At 35.3% G+C, this 24,403-nt stretch overlaps 1 protein-coding gene across 2 annotated transcripts in view; it reads right to left on the minus strand.

Annotated features, from left to right (window-relative positions):
• The window catches only part of Mindy2 (MINDY lysine 48 deubiquitinase 2), an 88,549-nt gene that overhangs the window by 59,733 nt on the left and 4,413 nt on the right, over nucleotides 1–24,403 (minus strand). For both annotated transcript variants that reach the window (XM_047538724.1, XM_047538723.1), the window contains exon 2: nucleotides 5,299–5,356. In XM_047538724.1, coding sequence (XP_047394680.1) covers nucleotides 5,299–5,356 — 58 coding nt within the window. The remainder of the gene's footprint in view (nucleotides 1–5,298; nucleotides 5,357–24,403) is intronic.

Here is a 24,403-nt window from a genome sequence, read left to right on the forward strand (position 1 = left end):
GGTATATTCATGTATGTACATATTAAAGTTTGTCAGATTAATTCCACTGTTCTTCCCTTTTCCTGTCCCTCCTCCTCCTCCCTCAATCTCCTCCACCTACTCTACTGATCTTTCCTTTATTTTGATGAAATTATCTACCCCCCTTATTTTGGATTAGCTTCCACATATCAGAGAAAACAACTGACCTTTGATTTTTTTTTTGGACTAGCTTATTTCACTTGGCATGATAATCTCCAGTTCCATCCATTTACTGGCAAATGCCATAATTTCATTCTTCTTTATGGTAGAATAATGCTCCTTGGTGTATATTTATCACATTTTCTTTATCCATCCATCTTTTGAAGCACACGTAGGTTGGTTCCACAGTCTAGCTATTGTGAACTGAGCTGCTATCAACATTGATATGGCTGCATCACTGTAGTATGCTGATTTTAAATCTTTTGGGTATATGTTGAGCAGTGGGATAACTGGGTCAAATGGTGGTTCCATTCCAAGTTTTCTGAGGAATTCCCATACTGCTTTCCATAGTGATTGCACCAATTTGCATTCCCACCAGCAATGTTTGAGTGAAACTTTCCCCTGACATCCTCACCAACATTTATTATTACTTGTTTTCTTGACAATTGCCATCCTGACTGGAGTGAGACGGAATCTCAGTGTGGGCTTTAATTTGCATTTCTCTAATTACTAGAGATTTTGAACATTTATTCATATATTTGTTAACCCATCACATTTCTTCTGTGAAGTGTGTGTTCAGTTCCTTTGTCCATTTATTGATTGGGTTGTTATTTTGGTGTTAAGTTTTTTCAGTTCTTTGCATATCCTGGAGATTAATGCTCTGAGCTGCAGGTGGCAATGATTTTCTCCCATTCTGTAGGTTCTCTCTTCAAGTTCTTGATTGTTTCCTTTGCTGTGAAGAAGCTTTTTAGTTTCAATCCATTCCATTTATTCTTGAGTTTCTTTCTTTCTTGCGATTTAGAAGCCTTGTTGAGGAGGTCAGCTCTAAGCAGACATGATTTAGAGTTCGGCCTTTATTTTCTTCTAGTAGGTTCAGGATTTCTAGTTTAATGCCTAGGTCCTTGATCCACTTTGAGTTTTGTGCAGGGTGAGAGATAGGGATTATATTTCATTCTGCTACATATGGATTTCCAGTTTTTCCAGAAACATTTGTTGAAGAGGCTATTTTTTCTCCAATGTATGTTTATGGCAACTTTGTCTGAGATAACTCTATGTGGGTTTGTTTCTGAGTGTTCTATTCCATACCATTGGTCTTCATGTCTGTTTTGGTACAAATACTATGTCATTTTTGCTACTCTAGCTCTATAGTATAATTTAAGGTCTGGTATTGTGATGTCTCCTGCTTTACTTTTCTTCTTAAGAATTGCTTTGGCTATTCTGGATCTCTTATTTTTCCAAATGAATTTCATGATTTTGCAGTTTTTATTTCTATGAAGAGTGTCACTGGAATTTTAATAGGAATTACATTAAATCTGTATAGTGCTTTTGGTAGTATGGCCATTTTGACAATCTTAATTCTGTCTATCCATAAACATAGGAGATCTTTCCATCTTCCAAGGTCTTCTTCAATTTCTTTAGTGTTCTGCCGTTTTTATTATAGCGCTCTTTCGCCTCTTTTGTTAGATTGATTCCCAAGTATTTTATTTTTTTTAAAGGCTACTGTGAATGGGATAGTTTTCCTAATTTCTCTTTCAGCTAGTTAATCATTGGTGTACTGGAACACAATTGATTTATAGGTGTTAATTTTATATCTTGTTACTTTGCTAAATTTGTTAATGAGTTCTAGGAGTTTTCTCGTGGAGTTTTTAGGGTCTTCTAAATATAGAATCTTGTCCTCAGCAAACAGGGAGTTTGAGTTCTTCTTTTCCTATTCAAATCCCTTTAATTTCTTTCTTTTGCCTAATTGCTCTGGCTAGAGTTTCAAGAACTATTTAATAGAAGGGGTGAAAGAGGGCATCCTTGTCTTGTTCCAGTTTATAGAGGCAATGCTTTCAATTTTTCTCTATTTAGTAGGATGTTAACCTGTGTTTAACATATATAGCTTTTACAATGTTGAGGTGTGTTCCTACTATCTCTAGTTTTTCTAGTGTGGAGGTGAAATTTCAATGTAGTTTTGATTGGCACTTTCCTAATTACTAGAGAGGTCGAACATGTTTTAATATATTTGTTGACCATTTGTATTTCTTCTTTTGATAAATATTTAATTCTTTTGCCCATTTATTGATTGGGTTATTTGGGTTTTGTGTGTGTGTGTGTGTGTGTGTGTGTGTGTGTTGCTTTTTGAGTTCTTGTATATTCTTGGTATACTCTGGATATTAATGCCCTATCTGCACCAATCTCATCCTTCAGTGCTATTAGTATTTCTATACTATGATTGCTTTTATGTAATTTTGCTATGTTCTTTCAAAGTATCTGTATGATTATATATTCCTATTGTCTATGTATGAGGGTCTAAAATTTTCAATTATCTACAGTCAGGTTTTCATTCCATTTGCTTAACAAGGTAGACAATGACATCCTTGTGACTAAACCAATGGTCAACTTACATTAGTCATCCTGCTTGACCTATTAGCAGCATTTGAGATTTATCTAATCTCTCATTCGTCCTTGAAACACTTCTTCATTTGGTGTCTAGAAAATCTCAATCTCCTGTTTTTCTCCTTGGCTAATCAATGGCAAGCCCTGGACTCAGTCCACTAATCTTTTCCCTTCTCTTCTATCTATGTTCATTCCCTTCAGGAACTCACCCAATCTACTATTTATATATCTTATCTATAAATATATAATTTACAGACTAAACCTGTATTCTCTAATACAGTAGCCAATAGCGCCATGTTTCCATATGAATTAAATGACCTAAAATTAAATTATCTAAAATTAAAGATTCAGGGGTTAGGGGTATAACTCAGTGTTATAGTACTTGCCTGGCACAAATAATACCCTGAGTTTGATACCTAGCACTGCAAAAACAAAAAAAACCAAATGAACAAAAAATCCATTCATCAGTCACATTAACTACATTTGTGTGTGTGTGTGTGTGGTACTGAATATTGAACTTGAGGGTGCTCTACTACTGTGTGTACCACTGCTACACACAAGGCCTTTTTATTTTGTATTTTGAGACAGAGTCACTCTAAGTTACCAGGGTTAGCCTCGAACTTGTTATCTTCCTGCTTTAGCCACCTGAGTTGCTGGGATGATAGTCACTGTGCCCAGCACATCAAATATGTTTTTAGAGTTCAAGGGCTAGTGGTTACAAACTGTATGTATACACACACACACACACATTTCTATCATTACAGAAAGTTCTATTGTATAGCACTGATCTAGAACTCCTCTGAATTCTAGATTTATATATCCAGTTGCCTTTCTGATATTTCCACTTGAATGTCAATAAGCCCCTTATAACCAAAGTCCTCATATTCCTCCTCCTTAAACCTTCTCCTTTCATTTTTTTCTACTTTAGTTGATGACAATTCCATCCTTCTCATTGTTCAAGCCAGAAACCACAGGGTAACCCTTGACTCCACTCTCATTCTACATCCAACTGATTAGCAAATTCTGTCAGCTATATATATTTAGGATTTGACCACTCCTTACAACCTTTACTTCTACCTTGTTTGAAGCCACTGTCAGATTTGTTTCCTAATTGGTCTCCCTGCTCCTATCCTTACCCCAGGTCTATTTTCAACCTAACAGCTAGAGAATTCTCATTAAATTCAAAGTCAGATCATGTCAGTCTTCTGTTCAAAATCTTTTAATAGCTTCCCAGCTCACTCACAGCAAGTCAGCCTCTATAACAGCATATTGGGCCCTGTGTGATCTGACTCTATGTGTGATCTCATCTCCTACTAGCTTCCCTGTGCACACTCCTTGGCAGTCACACTGGCTATTCCTCAAAAGCAACAAGCACGTTGATTCTTCCCCAGGATATATAATTTAGAAATCATTAAGTTTAAAGATCAATAAGTTAGCTTAGCTGGGTGCTGTGATGCATGCCTGTAATCCCAGCAACTTGGAAGGTTGAGGCAGGAAGAACACAGATTCAAGGCCATCCTCAGCAAATTAGCAAGACCCTAAGCAACTTGGTGAAACCCTATCTCAAAATAAAAAATAAAATGGGCTGGGGATGTGGCTCAATGGTAAAGTGCCCCTGGGTTCAATTTTCAGTACCCTGTCCCCAAGTAAATAAAATAAAAATAAAAGGAAATAAAAACAAGTCTATTTGCAGATAACTAGGTATTCTATCTATAAGTACGAGGTCCCTAGCCAGTGAGTGGGGATTAAATGATATGAACTACATAAAGAAAAAGGTCTTCCAAAAACTGCAATCCCAATTACTTTACTAAGCCCATATCTTACCAAAAAAATCAGTTAGCTAATTATCTGGAATGGTAGAGCCAAATTATCAGCTGACAATATTTTTAAAAATAAAATTTTAATTACAATAAAAACTGAAAGACTATGGATTAAGGTTTCCTCTTGGCAATAGTATAAATATACAAATTATTATTTGCCAAAATTTTAAAAGATCACAGTATAATGTATAACTTCCTATTCTCAAATCAGGTTCAACTCAATACAACTGGTTTACAAACTTTATTACTGGCCAATTTTGAAATAAGCTTGTGAAAGAATGCAATTCAATACATTGATTCCTTCATCAAGAAAATTTTGCTATGAAAAACATTCTGGATGAATTAAATATACTTACTAATATACATGCTTTATATCCTGGTTTAAGCTCCTATCTCACTATAGACTGAACTCATATTTCATAAATTAGCATAGGTTCATGAATCATACTTTGAGTAGCGCTGCCCTAAATCATCCCCTTTGTCTTTATTTTTTATCCCCTGAGCTGGGGATTAAGTTCAGGACCTTGCATATGCTAGGTAAGTATTTTAACACTGAGTTACATCTCCAGTCTACCTCCTTCATCTTTAATCTAAGCCTATCCAATAATTTTTAATACCTTCTACATGCAATATCAGAGTTTCTATGTCATCTCCTATTCTGCAATTTATTGCAGTTTATATGCATCTTGTTTTCTAGATATCACCAATTCTCCTTATTTATATTATAGAATTTTAATGCTGGTTAGAAGCCTATAACATAAGAACAGTAACATTCTAGTTAAAAAACTAACAGATTCAAAAGTATAATTTTAAAAGATTGTATAATAGCACTTTGCAAAGGTGAGAATGTGTAATATATCAGCTTTGAAAACTTAGTTTAATTTTGAAAGAGATATAAAATCATCCACTCTTCAACACTAACCTAAATATTCCATCAGTTGTTCAGCAGTTATGATTTCCATCATTGGTGGAAGTTTCACCTGAAAAAGAAAGTATTAGTGCTATAAAATCCAATTTTTTGGATGATTGAAGTGTTTACTGCAATCAGAAACATAAGTATTTATACAAACGTGTCTACTATATGTATGTGTAAACTTTCATTTTTATTAGAATTTTTATAAAAATAACGAAGTCAATCCTATCACTGTGCAATTTACAGGGTGATATAAAAGACTGAGAAATGCTTTCAAAGCCAAATGCTATATATCCTCCACTATTCATCATAATTATTAATAATTAGGTAACTACAAACAGTGTCCTACATGATACAAAATTCAGTTAAAGGACAAGAAAAGGTACCAATGTGACAGTCATCCATGGAGCAGTTTTACTGAAGAACCCAGTTCAAGATGGGTGTGGTGGCACATGCCTATAGTTCCAGTGGCTACAGAGGCTAAAGAAAGAGGATCTCAAGTTCAAAGTCAGTCTCCGTAATTTAGCGAGTCCCTAAGCAACTTAGCGAGACTTTGTCTCAAAATAAAAAATAAAAAGAGATTAGGATGTGGCTCAGTGGCTAAGTGTCCCTGGGTTCAATCCCTGGTACCAAAATTAAACAAAAAGAACACAGTTGAATATTCCATTATTTCAGTCTACCTTGAACATTTTTCTAACTGTTAAAATGTTTATACAGTATTAAACCATTAATAATACACTGAAGAATTTATCTCTACTATAATAAAGTTTAAAAACTGGGCTGGGGTTGTAGCTCAGTGTAAGAGCACTTGCCTAGCACATGTAAGAAACTGGTTAGATCCTCAGCACCACATAAAAATAAAAATAAATAAAAGTATTGTGTCCATCTACAATTAAAAATATTTTTAAAAAATCTTTTAAAAATCTTTTAAAAATGGTTTAAAAACTGGCAAAATTAAACTATCTTGTTTTTCCACATAAGTGGTGAAACCATAGAGAAAAGAAAGTAAATGGATATTACAAAAATCAGGATTATAATTATTCCTGGGGGAAAGGAAGGGCATAGAGACTTCAATGGCAATGTTCTGTTTCTTAACTTGTTATGGTAGTTCCACTGATGTTTTCTTTATAATAACACATTAATTAATAACTTTATAATAATTCATGGAATCTGTTTGATGTACTTTTCTGTATTGTTTCACAATAAAAAGATTAAAAGTATATACATACATTGTAATTATATTTAAGTTGGAAATCCCCCCCAAATCCATTCAAGCTAATTCAGCTACATAGCACTGGTCTAAAATAATTTTTCAAATAAGTTGTTAGATGCATTACATGAATATTACACTCAATGATTATAAATATTTTAACTGACACAAACATATTCTGTTACATTCACAGATGAAGAGAAAAATATATACTACAGAAGGGAAACTCCAACAAAATAATTACTGTATCAATGATAGGAAGATGAAAGCTAGGCAATCAAAAATTCCTCAGGAATTTTCTGCTTACCCAAGGAAATCAGTTAAATAAACTTCTCCAACAATTCTCTGAGGTGTTCTAGATTTATGTTATCAAATATATTAATGACATGTCAAAAATTTTTGCTTTAATCAATGAGTAAAGTGAGTTTTATCAATGAACCCTATAAAACCAAATGGTACTGAGATCCTCTGAGAGCATATATGACGGATGATACTTATGATTTAGTTATCCAGTAGATTTATCACTTAGTAAAACCAAGAGATGTCATGAAGGTTTTGATCATTACTTCATTCTAAATTATTTTTACTCTCTATGACATATTTTTAAAAAATATAACGCTTTTTTAGCAGATTTTGAGCAGAAAATAGACACCTCCTATACACAGCACATTTTAAAACTGAAATTCATCAGCAAATTATAGTTTATTATCTGTTTTTCTAAACAAAGATTTTTCTTAAACATACTCTTATTTATTTATGTATTCTTTGACTGCTTTTGCACTACAATGTCAGAGTTTAATTTCTCTAACAAAGACTGCATGTACACAAAGTCTAAAATATTTAGATTTTAACTGTCATCATATAATATACATATATATATATATATATTTTTTTTTTTTTTTTTTTTTTTTTTTTTTTTGGTATCAGGAATTGAACTCAGAGGCACTTGACCACAGAGCCATATCCCCAGCCCTATTTTGTATTTTATTTAGAGATAGGGTCTCACTGAGTTGCTTAGTGCCATGCTTTTGCTGAGGCTGGTTTGAACTCATGATCCTTCTGCCTCAGCCTCCCAAGGCACGGGAATGACAGGTGTGCGCCACTGTGCCCGGCATCATATAATACTTTATCAAGGTTTTTCAACATTAATATCTGATATTTAGGACTGAGGATGTGGCTAAGAGTAGAGTAGTTGTCTATATGTGCGCAAGGCCTGGATTCAATCCTCAGCACTGCAAAAGAAAGAAAGAAAAAAAAAAAAAAAGATTTGATACTCAAACCAGTGGAATTTATATCCTAAAAATGGAATTTTCAATTTTGAACCAATCATAAAATTCCACTAACAATGTTTCTTAAACAAATTAAGCCCTATCCTCTTTGGTTAGTATAGTCATCCTACTATAAAGTTGTCAAAATATAAAAGCAAGGGGACTAAAAATCTAGCTCAGTGGTAAAGACTGTGCTTAGTGAGGCTTCTGGGTTCAATCCCAGCACCAGGAGGTGGGGTGACTAAGGTAAGGGTGTTAGAAATATACATTCTATAATCGTAGATATCTGCAACATATGTTTTGAGGATTTAGTCTTGAAATTTCCAAATAGCAACTGCCTACCACATCTTGCTTCAAACACAAGAAATGGTAAATGACAACCTCTATATATTGATTTTAGAAGACCAACCAAGAACTACTCAATTTTAAAGTATTTTATTTTATTTTATTGTGGACTGGGGATTGAACCAGAGCTTCACTCATGCTAGACAAGTACTCTACCACTGAGCATACCCCAGGTCCCTTCCTCCACTAATTTTTCCTAATTTTGAGACAGAGTCTTAACTAAATTTTCCAGGGTGGCCTTGAACTTGCAATTCTCCTGCCTTAGCCTCCCAAATAACTGGGATTTTAGTTGTGTACCAACACACCTAGCCAAATGTACAAGTATTTTAACTCACTTATACACAAGTATACTTAATGGTAGATTCATTTCCTGAAGTAGGTACTAAAATACTCTGTATGTTCACTGAAGCTATGGACAAGGGCTGGGGATATAGCTCAGTTGGTAGAGTGTTTGCCTTGTGTGCACAAGGCCCTGGGTTGAATTCCCAGCACCACAAAACAACAACAACAAAAAAACCCTATGGACAAAAAAAGTATAACAGTGAAGAAATGTATACCTTGCATGGATCTCATTTATTACTTTTTAATCACAAAATGAAGATCTTCCTAAAAGCTTGCTTATCTTTTTACTTTCCTACACCATTACCTCAAAAGCAAGTGCAGAGGGTTTTGTCAAGGATCTAAGATATGCGTATTTGTCTCTAGAATTTATTAAAGAAAAAACAAGTTATAAGATAGCAGGCTAGGGTTGGGGTTGTGGCTCAGTGGTACAGTGCTTGTTGGCATGCATGAGGCACTAGGGTAGATCCTCAGCACCACATAAAAATAAATAAAATAAAGGTATCGTGTCCATCTACAACCAAAAAAATATATATTAAAAAAAACTAGCAAAAATTACAAAATTAGCAGTTGTGGCAGTCTAAATTATAAGTTTTACAGTGAAATAAATGAAGTACGATCTCTTTAATAGTAATCTATAACACTGTTTATAAGTAAATAAGTATTCTAATATATGAATACTTATCTGGAAGTCACTCTTATAGTTTAAATATTCTTCCTAAAATATGAACAAAGCCTCTTAGCACATATTAATGCATAGTTCCATATTATTAAAGGCAAAATAAAGTGAGGTTTTATATATAATATGAAAATAGATAATGTCCTGTCTTATAAGATTGCATTATATTAATTAGATTTCCTGAGAAATTATTAATATAAGAATAATAAAAATAACAAAAATACTTAAACCACTAAAAGAAAATAGCTACTACAATTTCAAATATTCTACTGTAAGGCAAAACCTTACTAATGAGCCCAGTTATTCTGTAATTTCTAATTTAAAGAGTGAAGTGTATTTGAGAATACTCAAACGAAGCCAAAAATAGATAAGAGGTGCTAGGGATGTAGCTCAGTGGTAGAGTATGCACCTAGCAATGCCTAAAGCCCAGGGTTCAATCCTCAGCACCACATACAGTTAAATAAATAAAAACAACAAAACCTTCTGTCTAAAGTACAAGAGTGACCAGCCATAGGTTATTGTGAAATATCTAATTGGAATATCAGTTTAATAAAACAGAAAAACATTCAATTAAATTTTAGGTAAAAATTCACCAAGGCTGGGGGTGCAGCTCAGTGGTACAGTGCTTGCTTAGCATGAGCAAGGCCCTAGTTCAGTCCCCAGCACTATGGAAAAACAACAACAACAACAACATTTATTTGGAGCACTGGGGATTGAACCAAGAGTGTCACATATGCAAGACAAGCACTCTCCCACTGAGTTACATATCTTGCCCTTTAAAAAAAAATGTATACTGACAGCCAAGTGTGGTGGTACACAACTGTAATCTCAGCAACGTGGAAGGCCAAGGCAGAAGAATAGGAATTCAAAACTAGCCTCAGCAACTAAGCAAGATCCTAAGCAACTTAGATCCTATTTCAAAATAAAAAAGTCTGGGAATATGGCTCAGTGGTTAAGGGGTCCTGGGTTTAATCCCTACTACCAAAAAAAAAAAAAAAGAAAAGAAAACAAAAACAAAAACAAAAAAACCCAAAACCAAAAAACCCAAAACCAGTATGTTTTATTTTGAGACAGGGTCTCAATAAGTTCCTCCAGGTAGCCTCAAACTTGCAATCCTCCAACCTCAACTTCTTATGAGTATGAGTGTGTGCCACTTGAGACATATTTTACATCAAAAATTGACAAAGTTTGTGACCAATAAAGAAAGGAAACTTTTTTATAAAAAATAAAAGGACTGGTGATATAACTCAGTGGTAGCACCCCTGGGTTCAACTCCTTGTACTGGGAAACAAAAAACAAAACAAAACAAAAAAAAAAACAAACTATGGAGAATGATGGAGAAGGCATAATCAATCAACTTAGACTCATGAGACTAAAAAATCGGGATCCATTTAATCATCAAAAATAGAAAATCTGATTTGGGTGCAATGGAGTCCAGCTACTCAACAGGCTGAGGACAAAAGACTAAGGCCAGTCTCAATAATTTAGCAAGACCCTGCCTCAAAATATAAAAAGGGGGCTGGGGCTGTAGCTCAGTGGCAAAGTGCTTGCCTAGCACATGTGAAGCACTGGGTTCGATCCTTAGCACTGCATAAAATAAACAAATAAAATAAAGGCATTCTGCTCATCTACAACTACCAAAAAAATACACACACACACACACACACACACACACATGATTGAGGATGTATCTCGGTGGTAAAGCATCCCTGGGTTCAATCCCTAGTAACAACAAAAGGAATTTGACAAGAGAAGACAAGTTAGTTTGTAGAAGAAAATACTTTGGAACTGTGTTTGAATGACAAACAGGAAGTTGAAACATTGCATTATATTCCCATAAAGATATACAGTTATTTTTAATTTAGAAATTTGGGGTACAGGGATATGATTGGATAGGAGGAATAACTTCTAATGTTATACAGCACATTAGAAAAACTATGTCTCTCAAGTAATTGAATATTTCAAAATAGCTAGTGGAGAAGGTTTTAAATATTCCCCAAACAAGGAAATTAAAAATGTCCAAGGCATTTACCTGTTACTCTGATCTGATCATTACACATTGTATACATGTACTGAAATGTTACACTGCAACCAATAAATATGTACAATTACCATATGTCAATAATAAAAATATATTAAAAAAACAGGAAGTTGAGCTGGAACTTGAGATAACATTTTAAATTCATACGTGAATTATTTGATCTCCATAATACAGACTATTTTTGCATTACAGTTGGCCCTTCCTAGTCATAGGTTCCATCAACCAGACAGAAAATATTCAAGGGGAGGGGCAATTTCATCTGTACTGAACATGTACAGACTTTTAAAATTGTTATTATTCCCAAAGCAATAGAGTGTGACAACATTTACACAGCATTTATATTTTATTAGGTATTTAAATAATCTAGAGATAATTTAAACAGGAAGATACACACATAGGATGTATACAAATATGATGCCATTTTATATTGAGCATCTTTGGGAGTCCTGGATCCAATCCACCATAGTCAGCGAGGAATAAGGTATTTATGGTAAAACGAATCACTAAATAATATAATTTCTTCTTAGTTCAAATTTCACTAATTTTGTATATGCATCATATACACACATATCAATGTTTTCAGCATGAATCTAAAACATTCATTATATTTTGGGTTAAAATTGTAAAGAAAATGTTCTTCTGAAAATATTAGAAACATTATTAGTGGGAACCAAAGAAAAGAAAGGTAAGCCTTCTCTTTTTTCAAAATAAGGACCCAAAAACTTATGGATCCTCTCAACATGACTTAAATTCTGGCTCCCGCAAATAAAATGTATGTCTTATAAGATATTACACATCATGTTTTGTATTTTAATTTCTTATATGTACTATTCATTTATTACTAAAATTAATTATTATACTTACAAATATTAAAAATTTAGACTGTTAGCCAGATATGGCTAGAATACACCAATAGTTTCAGATACTTGGAATGCTGAGGCAGGATTATTTGAGACCAGTAGTTCAAGGACAGCGTGGGCAACACAGAAACACCTTGACTCAAAAATGAATAAACAGGGCTGGGATTGTGGCTCAGTGGTAGAATGCTTGCCTAGCATGTGTGAGGCATGGGGTTCAATTCTCAGCACTGCATAAACATAAATGAATGAAATAAAGATCAAAAACTAAAAATAATTTTAAAAGCTATTAAAAAATGAATAAATAAAAATTTTAAAATTCAAAAAAATAAGTAAAATTCCAACTTTTTGGTGAATCTAATTGGCTTTCTACTTGCTACCAGTATTTCAAATCAGAAAAATTTTATGAGACAACCTCAAACTCGGGCTAATTTGGAACACTTTCATCATTAATTTTTATCATAATATAGATCCCTTCTTCCAATTAACACAACTGCCTATTTAAAACCAACAAAAATTACAGGTTAAATTATAGACACTTCGAAGTATTTTAAAGAAGGTTGTTACAATGAGATTTACTAGCAAAAGAAAGCATTTTCAACATATGAAAGCATTTTCAATGTTCAATCCTCAACAGTACAAATTTAAGAAGTTCAGCAAGCTTGCCATGCTGAAAAATCTCCACAAACAAAACCTAAAAGTGAAACTTCTACATTAATTGCTTAAAAGATACATGGGAACAGGGTAGGATAACAAACCAGTCTGAAGACAACTGAAGTAGTCCAGGTAAAAGATGAAGAAAGCTTCAAGGATAGTAGCGGTAGAGATAGAAATTTTTAATTACTGAAAAACAGCCAAGAATGTATTTCATAAACAATGATGGCAAAGGCAAGTTTACTCACCACAGAACCCAAGAAAGAATCTGAAATTAGAAGTGTCAGATAATGCTTTTCCACACAGAGTCAGCCACAAGTCCCTGAGCCAGCGGAGAGCTCCGACCCGCAGGCAGCCTCTGGGATCAGGGCACGCAAGGCAGAGACTTCTCCAGGCGACCCTGCCCGCCTCCGGCCACAGGTTCTTTCCACAGGGCAATCCAAGATGGCGGACTAGAGGGTGACTGCATCTCCTGTCACTCCAGAACCCAGGATTCAAGAAGGGGAGGCACTGACAGACTCGGACTAAAATAGAGCCACGGGGTGAGTCTCCCCCACCGGGTGAAGCTCGGCCTGGGCAGCAGGCCCAGATCTGGGCGGCTTATCAGAGTAGGGCAGGGCAGCTAGAGTCTTCCCCAGGCAGCCCTGTGCACTCCGGCGGTGGGCTCCTCCACACGGCCAGCTTCTCCAGTTTCTCGGAGCAGGCCCCCCAGTGAGAGCCTTTCTGCACAGAGCCAGCTCCAAGCCCTGGAACCAGTAGCGGGCTAGGGGCAGCTATGTTCGGAAGCACTGCATTTTCAAGTTCCTCCAAGACTTCAGGCTACTGAAGGCTGGGAACTGATACACTGGAAATCTACAGGGACCCTATAAGCCAATAGAGGAAATCTGCAATATCTCAGAGTCCCATTGACATCTGACCAATATGAGAAAACAAGGGAAGAAGATGTCCCAAACAAACCTAGATACTATATCAATAAAACCCAATGACAGTACAGCAGAAGAAATGTCAGAAAGGGAGTTCAGAATGTACATAATTAAAACAATCAGAGAAGCAAACGAGGAGATGAAAGAGCAAATACAGGCATTGAATGAAGAGATGAAAGAGCAAATGCAGTCATTAAATGATCACACCAATCAACAGTTAAAAGACCAAATGCGGGAAGCAAGAGATCATTTCAATAAAGAGTTAGAAATACTGAAAAAAAAAAAACAAACAGAAATTCTTGAAATGAAGGAAACAATAAACCAAGTTAAAAACTCCATAGAAAGCATAACCAATAGGATAGAACACCTGGAAGACAGAACCTCAGACATTGAAGACAAAATATTTAATCTTAAAAACAAAGTTGACCAAACAGAGAAGATGGTAAGAAATCATGAACAGAATCTACAAGAATTATGGGATATCATGAAAAAGCCAAATTTAAGAATTATTGGGATTGAGGAAGGCTTAGAGAAACAAACCAAAGGAATAAACAATCTATTCAATGAAATAATATCAGAAAATTTCCCAAATCTGAAGAATGAAATGGAAAAGCAAGTACAAGAGGCTTATAGCACTCCAAATATACAAAATTACAACAGACCCACACCAAGGCACATTATTATGAAAATACCTAACATACAAAATAAAGACAGAATTTTAAAGGCCACAAAAGAAAAGAATCAAATTACATTCAGGGGGAAACCAATAAGAATATCAGCAGATTTTTCAATCCAGACCCTAAAAGCTAGAAAGGCCTGGAACAACATTTACCAAGCCCCAAAAGAAAATGGATCCAACCAAGAATCTTATACCCAGCAAAACTTACTTTCAGATTTGACGACAAAATAAGATCCTTCCAAGATAAACAAAAGCTAAAGGAATTTACACAAAGAAAGCCGGCATTACAGAACATTCTCAGCAAAATATTCCATGAGGAAGAGATGAAAAACAACGATGCAAATCAGCAACGGGAGGAACTAGCCTAAAGGAATAGTCAAATAAAGGAGAAACCAAATCATGTCAAAAAACAAAAATGAGTCAAATGACTGGGAATACAAATCATATCACAATAATAACCCTGAATGTTAATGGCCTGAACTCATCAATCAAAAGATATAGACTGCAAGATTGGATTAAAAAGAAAAATCCAACAATATGCTGCCTGCAAGAGACTCATCTCATAGAAAGAGATACCCATAGACTAAAGGTGAAAGGATGGGAAAAAACATACCATGCACACGGACACAGCAAAAAAGCTGGAGTATCCATCCTCATTTCAGATAATGTGGACTTCAAGCCAAAACTAGTCAGAAGGGATAAAGAAGGACATTATATACTGCTTAAGGGAAGCATAAATCAGCAAGACATAACAATCATAAATATCTATGCCCCGAACAGTGGCTCATCCACGTACGTCAAACAAATCCTTCTCAATTCCAGAAATCAAATAGACCACAACACAATAATACTAGGCGATTTTAACACACCTCTCTCACCACTGGATAGATCTTCCAAACAAAAATTGAACAAAGAAACCATAGATCTCAATAACACAATCAACAAATTAGACTTAACCGACATATATAGAATATACCATCCAACAAGAACGAATACACTTTCTTCTCAGCAGCACATGGATCCTTCTCTAAAATAGACCATATTTTATGCCACAAAGCTACTGTTAGCAAATACAAGAAGAGATACTACCTTGTACTCTATTAGATCATAATGGATTGAAATTAGAAATAAATGACAGAATAAAAAACAGAAACTTCTCCAATACCTGGAGATTGAATACTACACTATTATATGATGAATGGATAACAGAAGACATCAGGAGGGAAATAAAAAAATTCTTAGAAGTAAACGAGAACAAAGACACATCATATCAAAATCTCTGGGACACTATGAAAACAGTACTTAGAGGAAGATTTATTTCATGGGGCGCATTCAACAAAAGAAGTAGAAATCAACAAATAAACGACTTAACACTACAGCTCAAAACCCTAGAAAAAGAAGAGCAGACCAACACCAAAAGTAGTAGAAGACAGGAAATAGTTAAAATCAGAGCCGAAATCAACGAAATTTAAACAAAAGAAACAATTGGAAAAATTAACAAAATAAATAGTTGGTTCTTTGAAAAAATAAACAACATTGATAAGCCCTTAGCCACACTAACAAAGAGAAAGAGGGAGAAAACTCAAATTACTAAAATTCGGAATGAACAAGGAAATATCACAACAGACACGAGTGAAATACAATACATAATTAGAAGTTATTTTGAAAATCTATACTCCAACAAAACAGAAAACTTCGAAGACTTCAAAAAGTTTCTAGAGACTTATGAATTACCTAAAGTGAACGAGGAGGACATACAAAACTTATATAAATCAATTTTAAGCAATGGAATAGAAGAGGTCATCAAAAGCCTACCAACAAAGAAAAGTCCGGGACCAGATGGGTTCTCAACCGAGTTCTACAAAACCTTTAAAGAAGAGCTCATTCCAATACTCCTCAAAGTATTCCATGAAATAGAAGAGGAGGGAACCCTCCCAAACTCGTTCTATGAAGCCAGTATCACCCTGACACCTAAACCAGACAGAGACACATCGAGGAAAGAAAATTTCAGACCAATATCCTTAATGAAAATCGACACAAAAATTCTCAACAAAATTTTAGCAAATCGCATACAAAAATATATTAAAAAGATAGTGCACCACGATCAAGTGGGTTTTATCCCAGGGATGCAAGGTTGGTTCAACATCCGGAAATCAATAAATGTCATTCACCATATCAACAGACTTAAAGTTAAGAATCACATGATTATTTCAATAGATGCAGAAAAAGCATTCGATAAAATACAGCATCCCTTCATGCTCAAAACACTAGAAAAAATTGGGGTAGTGGGAACATTCCTAAACATTGTAAAGGTCATCTATGCTAAGCCCATGGCCAATATCATTCTAAATGGTGAAAAACTGAAAGCATTCCCCCTAAAAACTGGAACAAGGCAGGGATGCCCTCTTTCACCACTTCTATTCAACATCGTCCTTGAGACTCTAGTGAGAGCAATTAGACAAACCAAAGAAATTAAAGGGATATGAATTGGAAAAGAAGAACTCAAACTATCCCTGTTCGCTGATGACATGTTTATATATTTAGAGGAACCAGGAAATTCCACCAGAAAACTTTTAGAAACTCATAAGTGAATTCAGTAAAGTAGCAGGTTACAAGATCAATGCTCATAAATCCAAAGCATTTTTTATACATAAGTGATGAATCTTCAGAAAGAGAAATTAGGAAAACTACCCCATTCACAATAGCATCGAAAAAAATAAAATACTTGGGAATCAATCTCACAAAAGAGGTGAAAGACCTCTACAATGAGAACTACAGAACACTAAAGAAAGAAATTAAAGAAAACTTTAGAAGATGGAAAGATCTCCCATGTTCTTGGATAGGCAGAATTAATATCGTCAAAATGGCCATACTACCTAAAGTGCTATACAGATTCAATGCAATTCCAATTAAAATTCCAATGATGTACCTTACAGAAATAGAGCAAGCATTTATGAAATTCATCTGGAAGAATAAAAAACCCAGAATAGCTAAAGCAATCCTCAGTAGAAAGAGCGAAGCAGGGGGTATCGCAATACCAGATCTTCAACTCTATTCCAAAGCAATAGTAACAAAAACAGCATGGTATTGGTACCAAAATAGACAGGTAGATCAATGGTACAGAAGAGAGGACATGGACACAAACTCAAATAAATACAATTTTCTCATACTAGACAAAGGGGCCAAAAATATTGAATGGAGAAAAGATAGCCTCTTCAACAAATGGTGCTGGGAAAACTGGAAAACCATATGCAACAGAATTAAATTAAACCCCTATCTCTCACACTGCACAAAACTCAACTCAAAATGGATCAAGGACCTCGGAATCAGACCAGAGACCCTGCAGCTTATAGAAGAAAAAGTAGGTCCAAACCTTCAACTTGTTGGCTTAGGATCAGACTTCCTTAACAGGACTCCCATAGCACAAGAAATAAAGGCAAGAATCAATAACTGGGATAGATTCAAACTAAAAAGCTTTCTCTCAGTAAAGGAAACTATCAGTAATGTGAAGAGAGAGCCTACAGAGTGGGAGAATATCTTTGCCACTCATACTTCAGATAGAGCACTAATCTCCAGAATCTATAAAGAACTCAAAAAACTCTACACCAAGAATACAAATAATCCAATCAACAAATGGGCTAAGGAAATGAACAGACACTTCACAGAAGAAGACATACAAGCAATCAACAGATATATGAAAAAATGTTCAACATCTCTAGTAATAAGAGAAATGCAATCAAAACCACCCTAAGATTTCATCTCACCCCAATTAGAAAGGCGATTATCAAGAACACAAGCAACAATAGGTGTTGGAGAGGATGTGGGGAAAAAGGTACACTCATACATTGCTGGTGGGGTTGCAAATTAGTGCAGCCACTCTGGAAAGCAGTATGGAGATTCCTCAGAAAGCTTGGAATGGAACCACCATTTGACCCAGCTATCCCACTCCTTGGCCTATACCCAAAGGACTTAAAATCAGCATACTACAGAGATACAGCCACATCAATGTTCATAGCTGCTCAATTCACCATAGCCAGATTGTGGAACCAACCTAGATGTCCTTCAGTTGATGAATGGATAAAGAAACTGTGGCATATATATATATATACAATGGAATATTACTCTGCCATGAAGAATGATAAAATTATGGCATTTGCAGGCAAATGGATGAAATTGGAGAATATCATGCTAAGTGAGATAAGCCAATCTCAAAAAACTAAAGGACGAATGATCTCGCTGATAAGCGGATGAGGACATATAATGGGGGGTGGGAGGGGTTAGCGTTAGGGTTAGGGTTTGGTTTAGGGTTAGGGATAAGGAGGGTGGTAAGAATGGAGGAAGGAAGGACTGTATAGAGGGAAAAGAGGGGTGGGAGCGGTGGGGGGAGGGGAAAATAACAGAATGAATCAAACAACATTACCCTATGTAAATTTATGATTATACAAATGGTATGCCTTGACTCCATGTACAAATAGAGAAACAACAAGTATCCCATTTATTTACAATAAAAAAAAAAGTGTCAGATAATAGTCAGGCAAAGACAGCACACACCTGTAATCCCAGCTACTAAGCAGCCTGAGGCAGGAGGATCTCAAATTCAAGGCCGATTAGAGCAATTTACTGAGACTCTGTCTCAAAATAAAAAGAAAGAGGGCTGGGGACATAGCTCAATGGTGGAGTGCATGCTTAGCAAGCAAAAGGCCTTGGTTTCAATTCCTGGTATGGCAAAAAAAAGAAGAAGAAGAAGAAGAAGAAGAAACAAAGAAATGTCAGCTATTTCCAAAGACAAGGAGTAAAAAACAGAAAGAGTCTGGTATTAGATCTTTGGGACTTGGTCTAATGAATCACAAAGTCTATCTCTACTTCTGTATCACTGGTTATCCCACCCTGCTTTGCCCCAGACCTATTGTTCACAAGGTTTACTGGTATCTTGAATTTTATCTTCTCACTGAAATATCTCCATTGAGAGCTCTGGTTTGGGAGTGGGTGATAATCTTACCTTGGACAAGTTATTTAAATGTTATTTAGCTTCAATTTTCTGTATATGCAAAATAGAAACAATATCTACACAAAGATTTTGTGATGTACTTGAAAAAATTAAGAAAATGTATATAATGAATATAAAATAGCACAGTAAGTGATCACAAAAATAATTAAATACTTACTATTATTCAAAGTCCTATGGTTGTTGGTACCACCTGTACCCAAATGTCCCTTACTTGGGCCTCAACAGACAAGGGTGGAAAGGGAGAAGAAAGATTTTTCACTGAAGGAATACTAATATCAAGGACAGAGGAGAAAATGCACACATCACAACTGCAAGGGCAACCACCCACTGGCAGTATTACTATTATACTATCATCAGCTCTCATCTTCTTTACCTCACAAATCCAGAGATACAACACTACTTCTAATTCTTGAGAAAGACTAGCAACGAAAGATTCAGAAATTTTCCTTAAAATCATTTGTGTAAACAAAACCCCACCATTGTGTGAAGTTTTTAATCTCTTCTCACAAGATCTATAATTAAAAGAGAGTGGGCAGAGACTAAGATAGAACCTTTGGTTCACCATCTGTTTTTCCTTTTTATAAGTAATAAATACACTTGGAAAACCTCAAGAGAGTTTTGTGCTTACTTTAGGAAACAGAACATGAGAAAATGTGTGTGACTGCAATGTTCCTACAAGTCAGGGGAAAGCAAAGCATTAGAAGAAGTATCTGCATGGGCGCGCGCGCGCGCGCACACACACACACACACACACACACAAAGAAAAGGAGAACCATGGCAAAAGCTGATTGCTGGCAAAAGACTCACATTTATTGAGCCTCACTTTGTAGGTAATAATGAGATAAAGGAAATGTCCATTTGAACTTCAAATTTTCTGTTAATGGCCTTTTGGTCATTTTGCTACTGTGTTGCTCATCTTTTTCTTTCTTATTTATTTATTTTGGTACCAGGGATTGAAAGGAGGGACATTTAACCACTGAGTCACATTTCCAGTCCTTTTTATTTTTTATTTTATTTTGAGACAGATTCTTGATCAGTTGTTCAGGGTGGCCTCAAAGTAGCCTCTTATAGTCACTGGGATTACAGGCATGTGCCACCACACCCAGCTTTTTCTAATTTATAAAGGCTCTATGTAAACTAAGAAATTAGTCTTTAGACATACAATCTGGCAAATATTTCTGTCAGTTCAATGTGTGTTTTGATTTAATTTATGATGAGCTTATCATTTTTTGTATGTAGGGTATTTATTTTTTTAACCTTAAGCTTTTAAAATATTTTACAGAATCAAATGAATCAATCCTCTTACAGTTTGTAGGTTTGATGTGTGAAGAAACCAGCTTAACATAAAAAAATCTTGCTTCACAACTTTGGCATTCATCCCTTGATTTAACAGAAGATAGTTTATAGTTTTAGTAAGGGAGAGTTTGAACTCATACTAAGCAAAGGAGAAAAGAAGGAAAAGAATTTCCTACCCAAAAGGGTTAGGGAGAAAAGGCTATGTATTTCAGCATCTGAAATTAGGATACTGAATTCACTCTTCTATTAAAATGCTAATACCTACATAATAATTAGCTATACACTATGATATGTCCTCTATCATAATATAAAGTATAGTTCTATTGAAGCTTTTCTGAGTTTATGTTGGCCTCAGAATCTATAACATTCTTTTTAAAAGAAAACAAAAGTATGAGAAAATAGGGACTTATCTTTGCAAACATAAAAGTATCAGAGCAAAAACTAAGTATAAGGTTTAAATCACTGCAAAGGTAGAAAAATAGTAACACACTCAACTGTTAAGTACTCATCACTCAGCTTCAACATTTATAACATAAGGCCATTATCATCAGAAACTAAAATTTATTTTATATAACAACTCCCTGACCCCTTTTTGCTACTGGGGATTGAACCCAGGGTTTCACTGAGCTATATCCTCAGCCTTTTTTTTTTTTTTTTTAAATTTTGACACAGGCTCTCACTAAATTGTCCAATCTGGCCCCAAACTCCCAATCCTGCCTTAGTTTCCCAAATTGCTGGGATTATAGGACTGTGCCACTACCCCATCTTACTTTACATTCCTTTTGGCTTGTTAATTTTTATAAATACACCTAATTAAATAGGTCAGCCCTCAAATATGCCCATAAATGACATTTTATAGCAAAAAATGAAATACTGTTTTAACTATAAAAAAAAAAAAGAAGCAGCAAAACAAAAATATACCTGGGGGCTGGGGATATAGAGGATATAGCTCAGTTGGTAGAGTGTTTGCCTCGCAAGCACAAGGCCTTGGGTTCAAATCCCCAGCACCGCAAAAAAAAAAAAAAAAAAAAAAAAATATATATACATATATATATATATATATATATATACCTGGTATCAGTTAAGCAAATTTGAGTCTTCATTAAACTTAATGAATAGATTTTTTCTTGATTTGTTGGATTATTACCGATCAATTATTTAATAGATTATGAATAATAATCTACTCTAATAGTATTAAAGCAATGGCTTTTTTTTTCCCCCCCTTCTTTTTTTCTTTTATGGTACTGGGGATTCAAGCCAGGAGCACTCTACTATTGAGTTATATTCTCAGTCCTTTTTTATTTTGAGACAGGGTTTTGCTAAATTGCCCAGGCTGGCCTTGAACTTTCAATATTCCTGCCTCAGCCCCTGAGTAGCTGGGATTACAGGTATGTATCATACACCTGGCAAGTCAATATTTTAAACTCACTACTTACCCTAGTTTGATAATTTTAACTGTCATCCCTCATCCAGAACCACTGCACTTACTTCCTCTTAATCACTTAAATACTCCCGATGTGTTCAGTCTATTGATTTTCTCATGATTCCATCCTTGTTTAAAGGAGAGGATCAACTGTTTCACTCTAATTTCATTTACCTTCCATGAATCAACACTTGAAAAGTTCAGATTCTGAAAACACTAACCATTCTTCCTGCTCCTATTTCCAGGTACAGGAGAACTACTGGAGACAAAAAACAAACAACAAAAAAAGGAAAACTGACATACCAAAAGTTTTTAAAGCCTCCCTAAACTGGGTGTGGTGGTGCATGAGTGAAATACCAGGAGGACTGCAAGTTCAAAGCCAGCCTCAGCAATTTAGCAAGGCCCTAAGTAACTTAGTGAGACTCTGTCTTAAAAAAAAAAAAAAAAAAAAAAAAAAAAAAAAAAAAAGAATGAAAGAAAGAAACTTCTTCTCTAAAATGCAAAATACTTCTGTCATAAAATCTACCCCCTCAATGCTTTATCATCTCTCTCCTACTCTCCTTAATACTGATGAGTTCACTAGTTACTCTGCCACAGTGGAAAATATGAGGTTCACACTCCATCTACCTCACTATATTAATATGACCAGTCTGTATCATCCTTGTCCCAATCCTTCAGAAACTGAAATTGATGTTCCTTTCCTCTAAAGAGACCATATTCCACAGATCCTTATTTCCTGGCTTTTCAGTGACCTTGTCCCCACACCTGTCCTTTTTGGCAAAATCTTTCCTGCTCCATCTGTTCCTTGATACTGTTGCATTTGACAATGGTAAGAAACCATTTTTCTATTACATTTTCTCTCCCTGACTACTCTCATGACACTGTCCTATTTCTACTTCTCATTCTACATTTCAAATTGTACATATGCTGATTTTTAATTCTCTCACTTCTAACACACCTTTTTAATCTTTATTCCTCTGTTTTCTCTTTACCTGTTGGAGAATGTGGTGAAGAAAGGAATGGGGAAATGAAATACAGGCAACACAGGTAGAATGTTTCGTTGGCAATTTATAATTGCATACACATGCTGAGATAGAAAAATGTTGAGAATTATAGCTTATTACTCTCCATGGAGAATTCGTTTAGTCTCATAGATAGTATACTTATATCTATGCAATAATCCCCAAATTCAACCTATAATTTTGACCTCTTTCCTGAGACCTAGCCCATGCTTCTGGAGGTATAATACTTTTATGCCCCTCTATTAGACTTGACACAAGCAAACTTTGGCATCAACTTTCCCATCTAAAATGATTGCATTTACACCCTTCCTATCTTATGAAAGACTCAACCAATAAGTATTATCAGAATTTGAAAAAAAAGGGATGCCATCTCTTTCGTTGTTTCTTTTGTTTTGGGGTGGTGCTGGGGAACCCAGGGCCTTGTACATGCTAAGCAAGTGTTCTGCCACTGAGTTACATCCCCAGGCCTTCTTTAAAATTTTCCTATTGAGACAGTCTTGCCAAGTTGCTCAGGTTGCCCTTGAACTTGGGATCCTGATTCAACCTCCTGAGTAGCTGAGATTACAGGCATATGCCATGGCGATTGGCTGCCTTCATTTTTTATATCTAGTTAGTGATAAATTCATCACTGGGACTGGTACTTTCCTTCATCAAAGAGAAAAGGTTTTGAATTACCTATCAAAAAAAAAAAAAAAAAAAAAAAAAAAGAAAAGAAAGAAAGTTACTGGGCCCATGCCTGTAATCCCAGCAGCTCGGAGGCTGAGGCGGGAAGATCCCAAATTCAAAGTCAGCCTCAACAAATTAGCAAGGCCCTGAGCAACTCAGTGAGACCCTGTCTCTAAATAAAATATAAAAAAGGGGTGGGGATGTGGCTCAGTGGTTAGGCACCCCTGGGTTCAATCTTCAGTACAAAAAGAAAAGAAAAGAAAAAAAAGCTATGCTTAGGGATAGGGATATAAATATAGCTCAGAGGTAGCATGTGTTAGGCCCTGGATTTGACCCCCAAAATAAACAAAACAAAAAAGTTATCCTTATTAATTTTTTCTATTACATTCATTACAATCTTATGTCTATCCTAATTTCAAATTAAAAGATCACTTTGGAGCCTAAGGACATAGCTTAGTGGTTGAGCTCCTCCCTTAGCATGTGCAAGGCACTGGATTCAATTGCCAGCATCAAAATAAAGAAATAAAAAAGTGGGGCTGGGGATGTAGTTCAGTGGTAGAGGACACGCTTAACATGTATAAGGCCTTGGGTTCCTTCCCCAAAACTGCGGAAAAAAAAAAAAAAGAGTTTAAAAACATATATATGACAACTTTCATCATTTTACTTCTCTATTCAACCATTTTCAGGTCTCTTATCAGGTATAA

This window comes from Sciurus carolinensis, chromosome 2, assembly GCF_902686445.1.
Source record: "Sciurus carolinensis chromosome 2, mSciCar1.2, whole genome shotgun sequence".
NCBI lineage: Eukaryota > Metazoa > Chordata > Mammalia > Rodentia > Sciuridae > Sciurus > Sciurus carolinensis.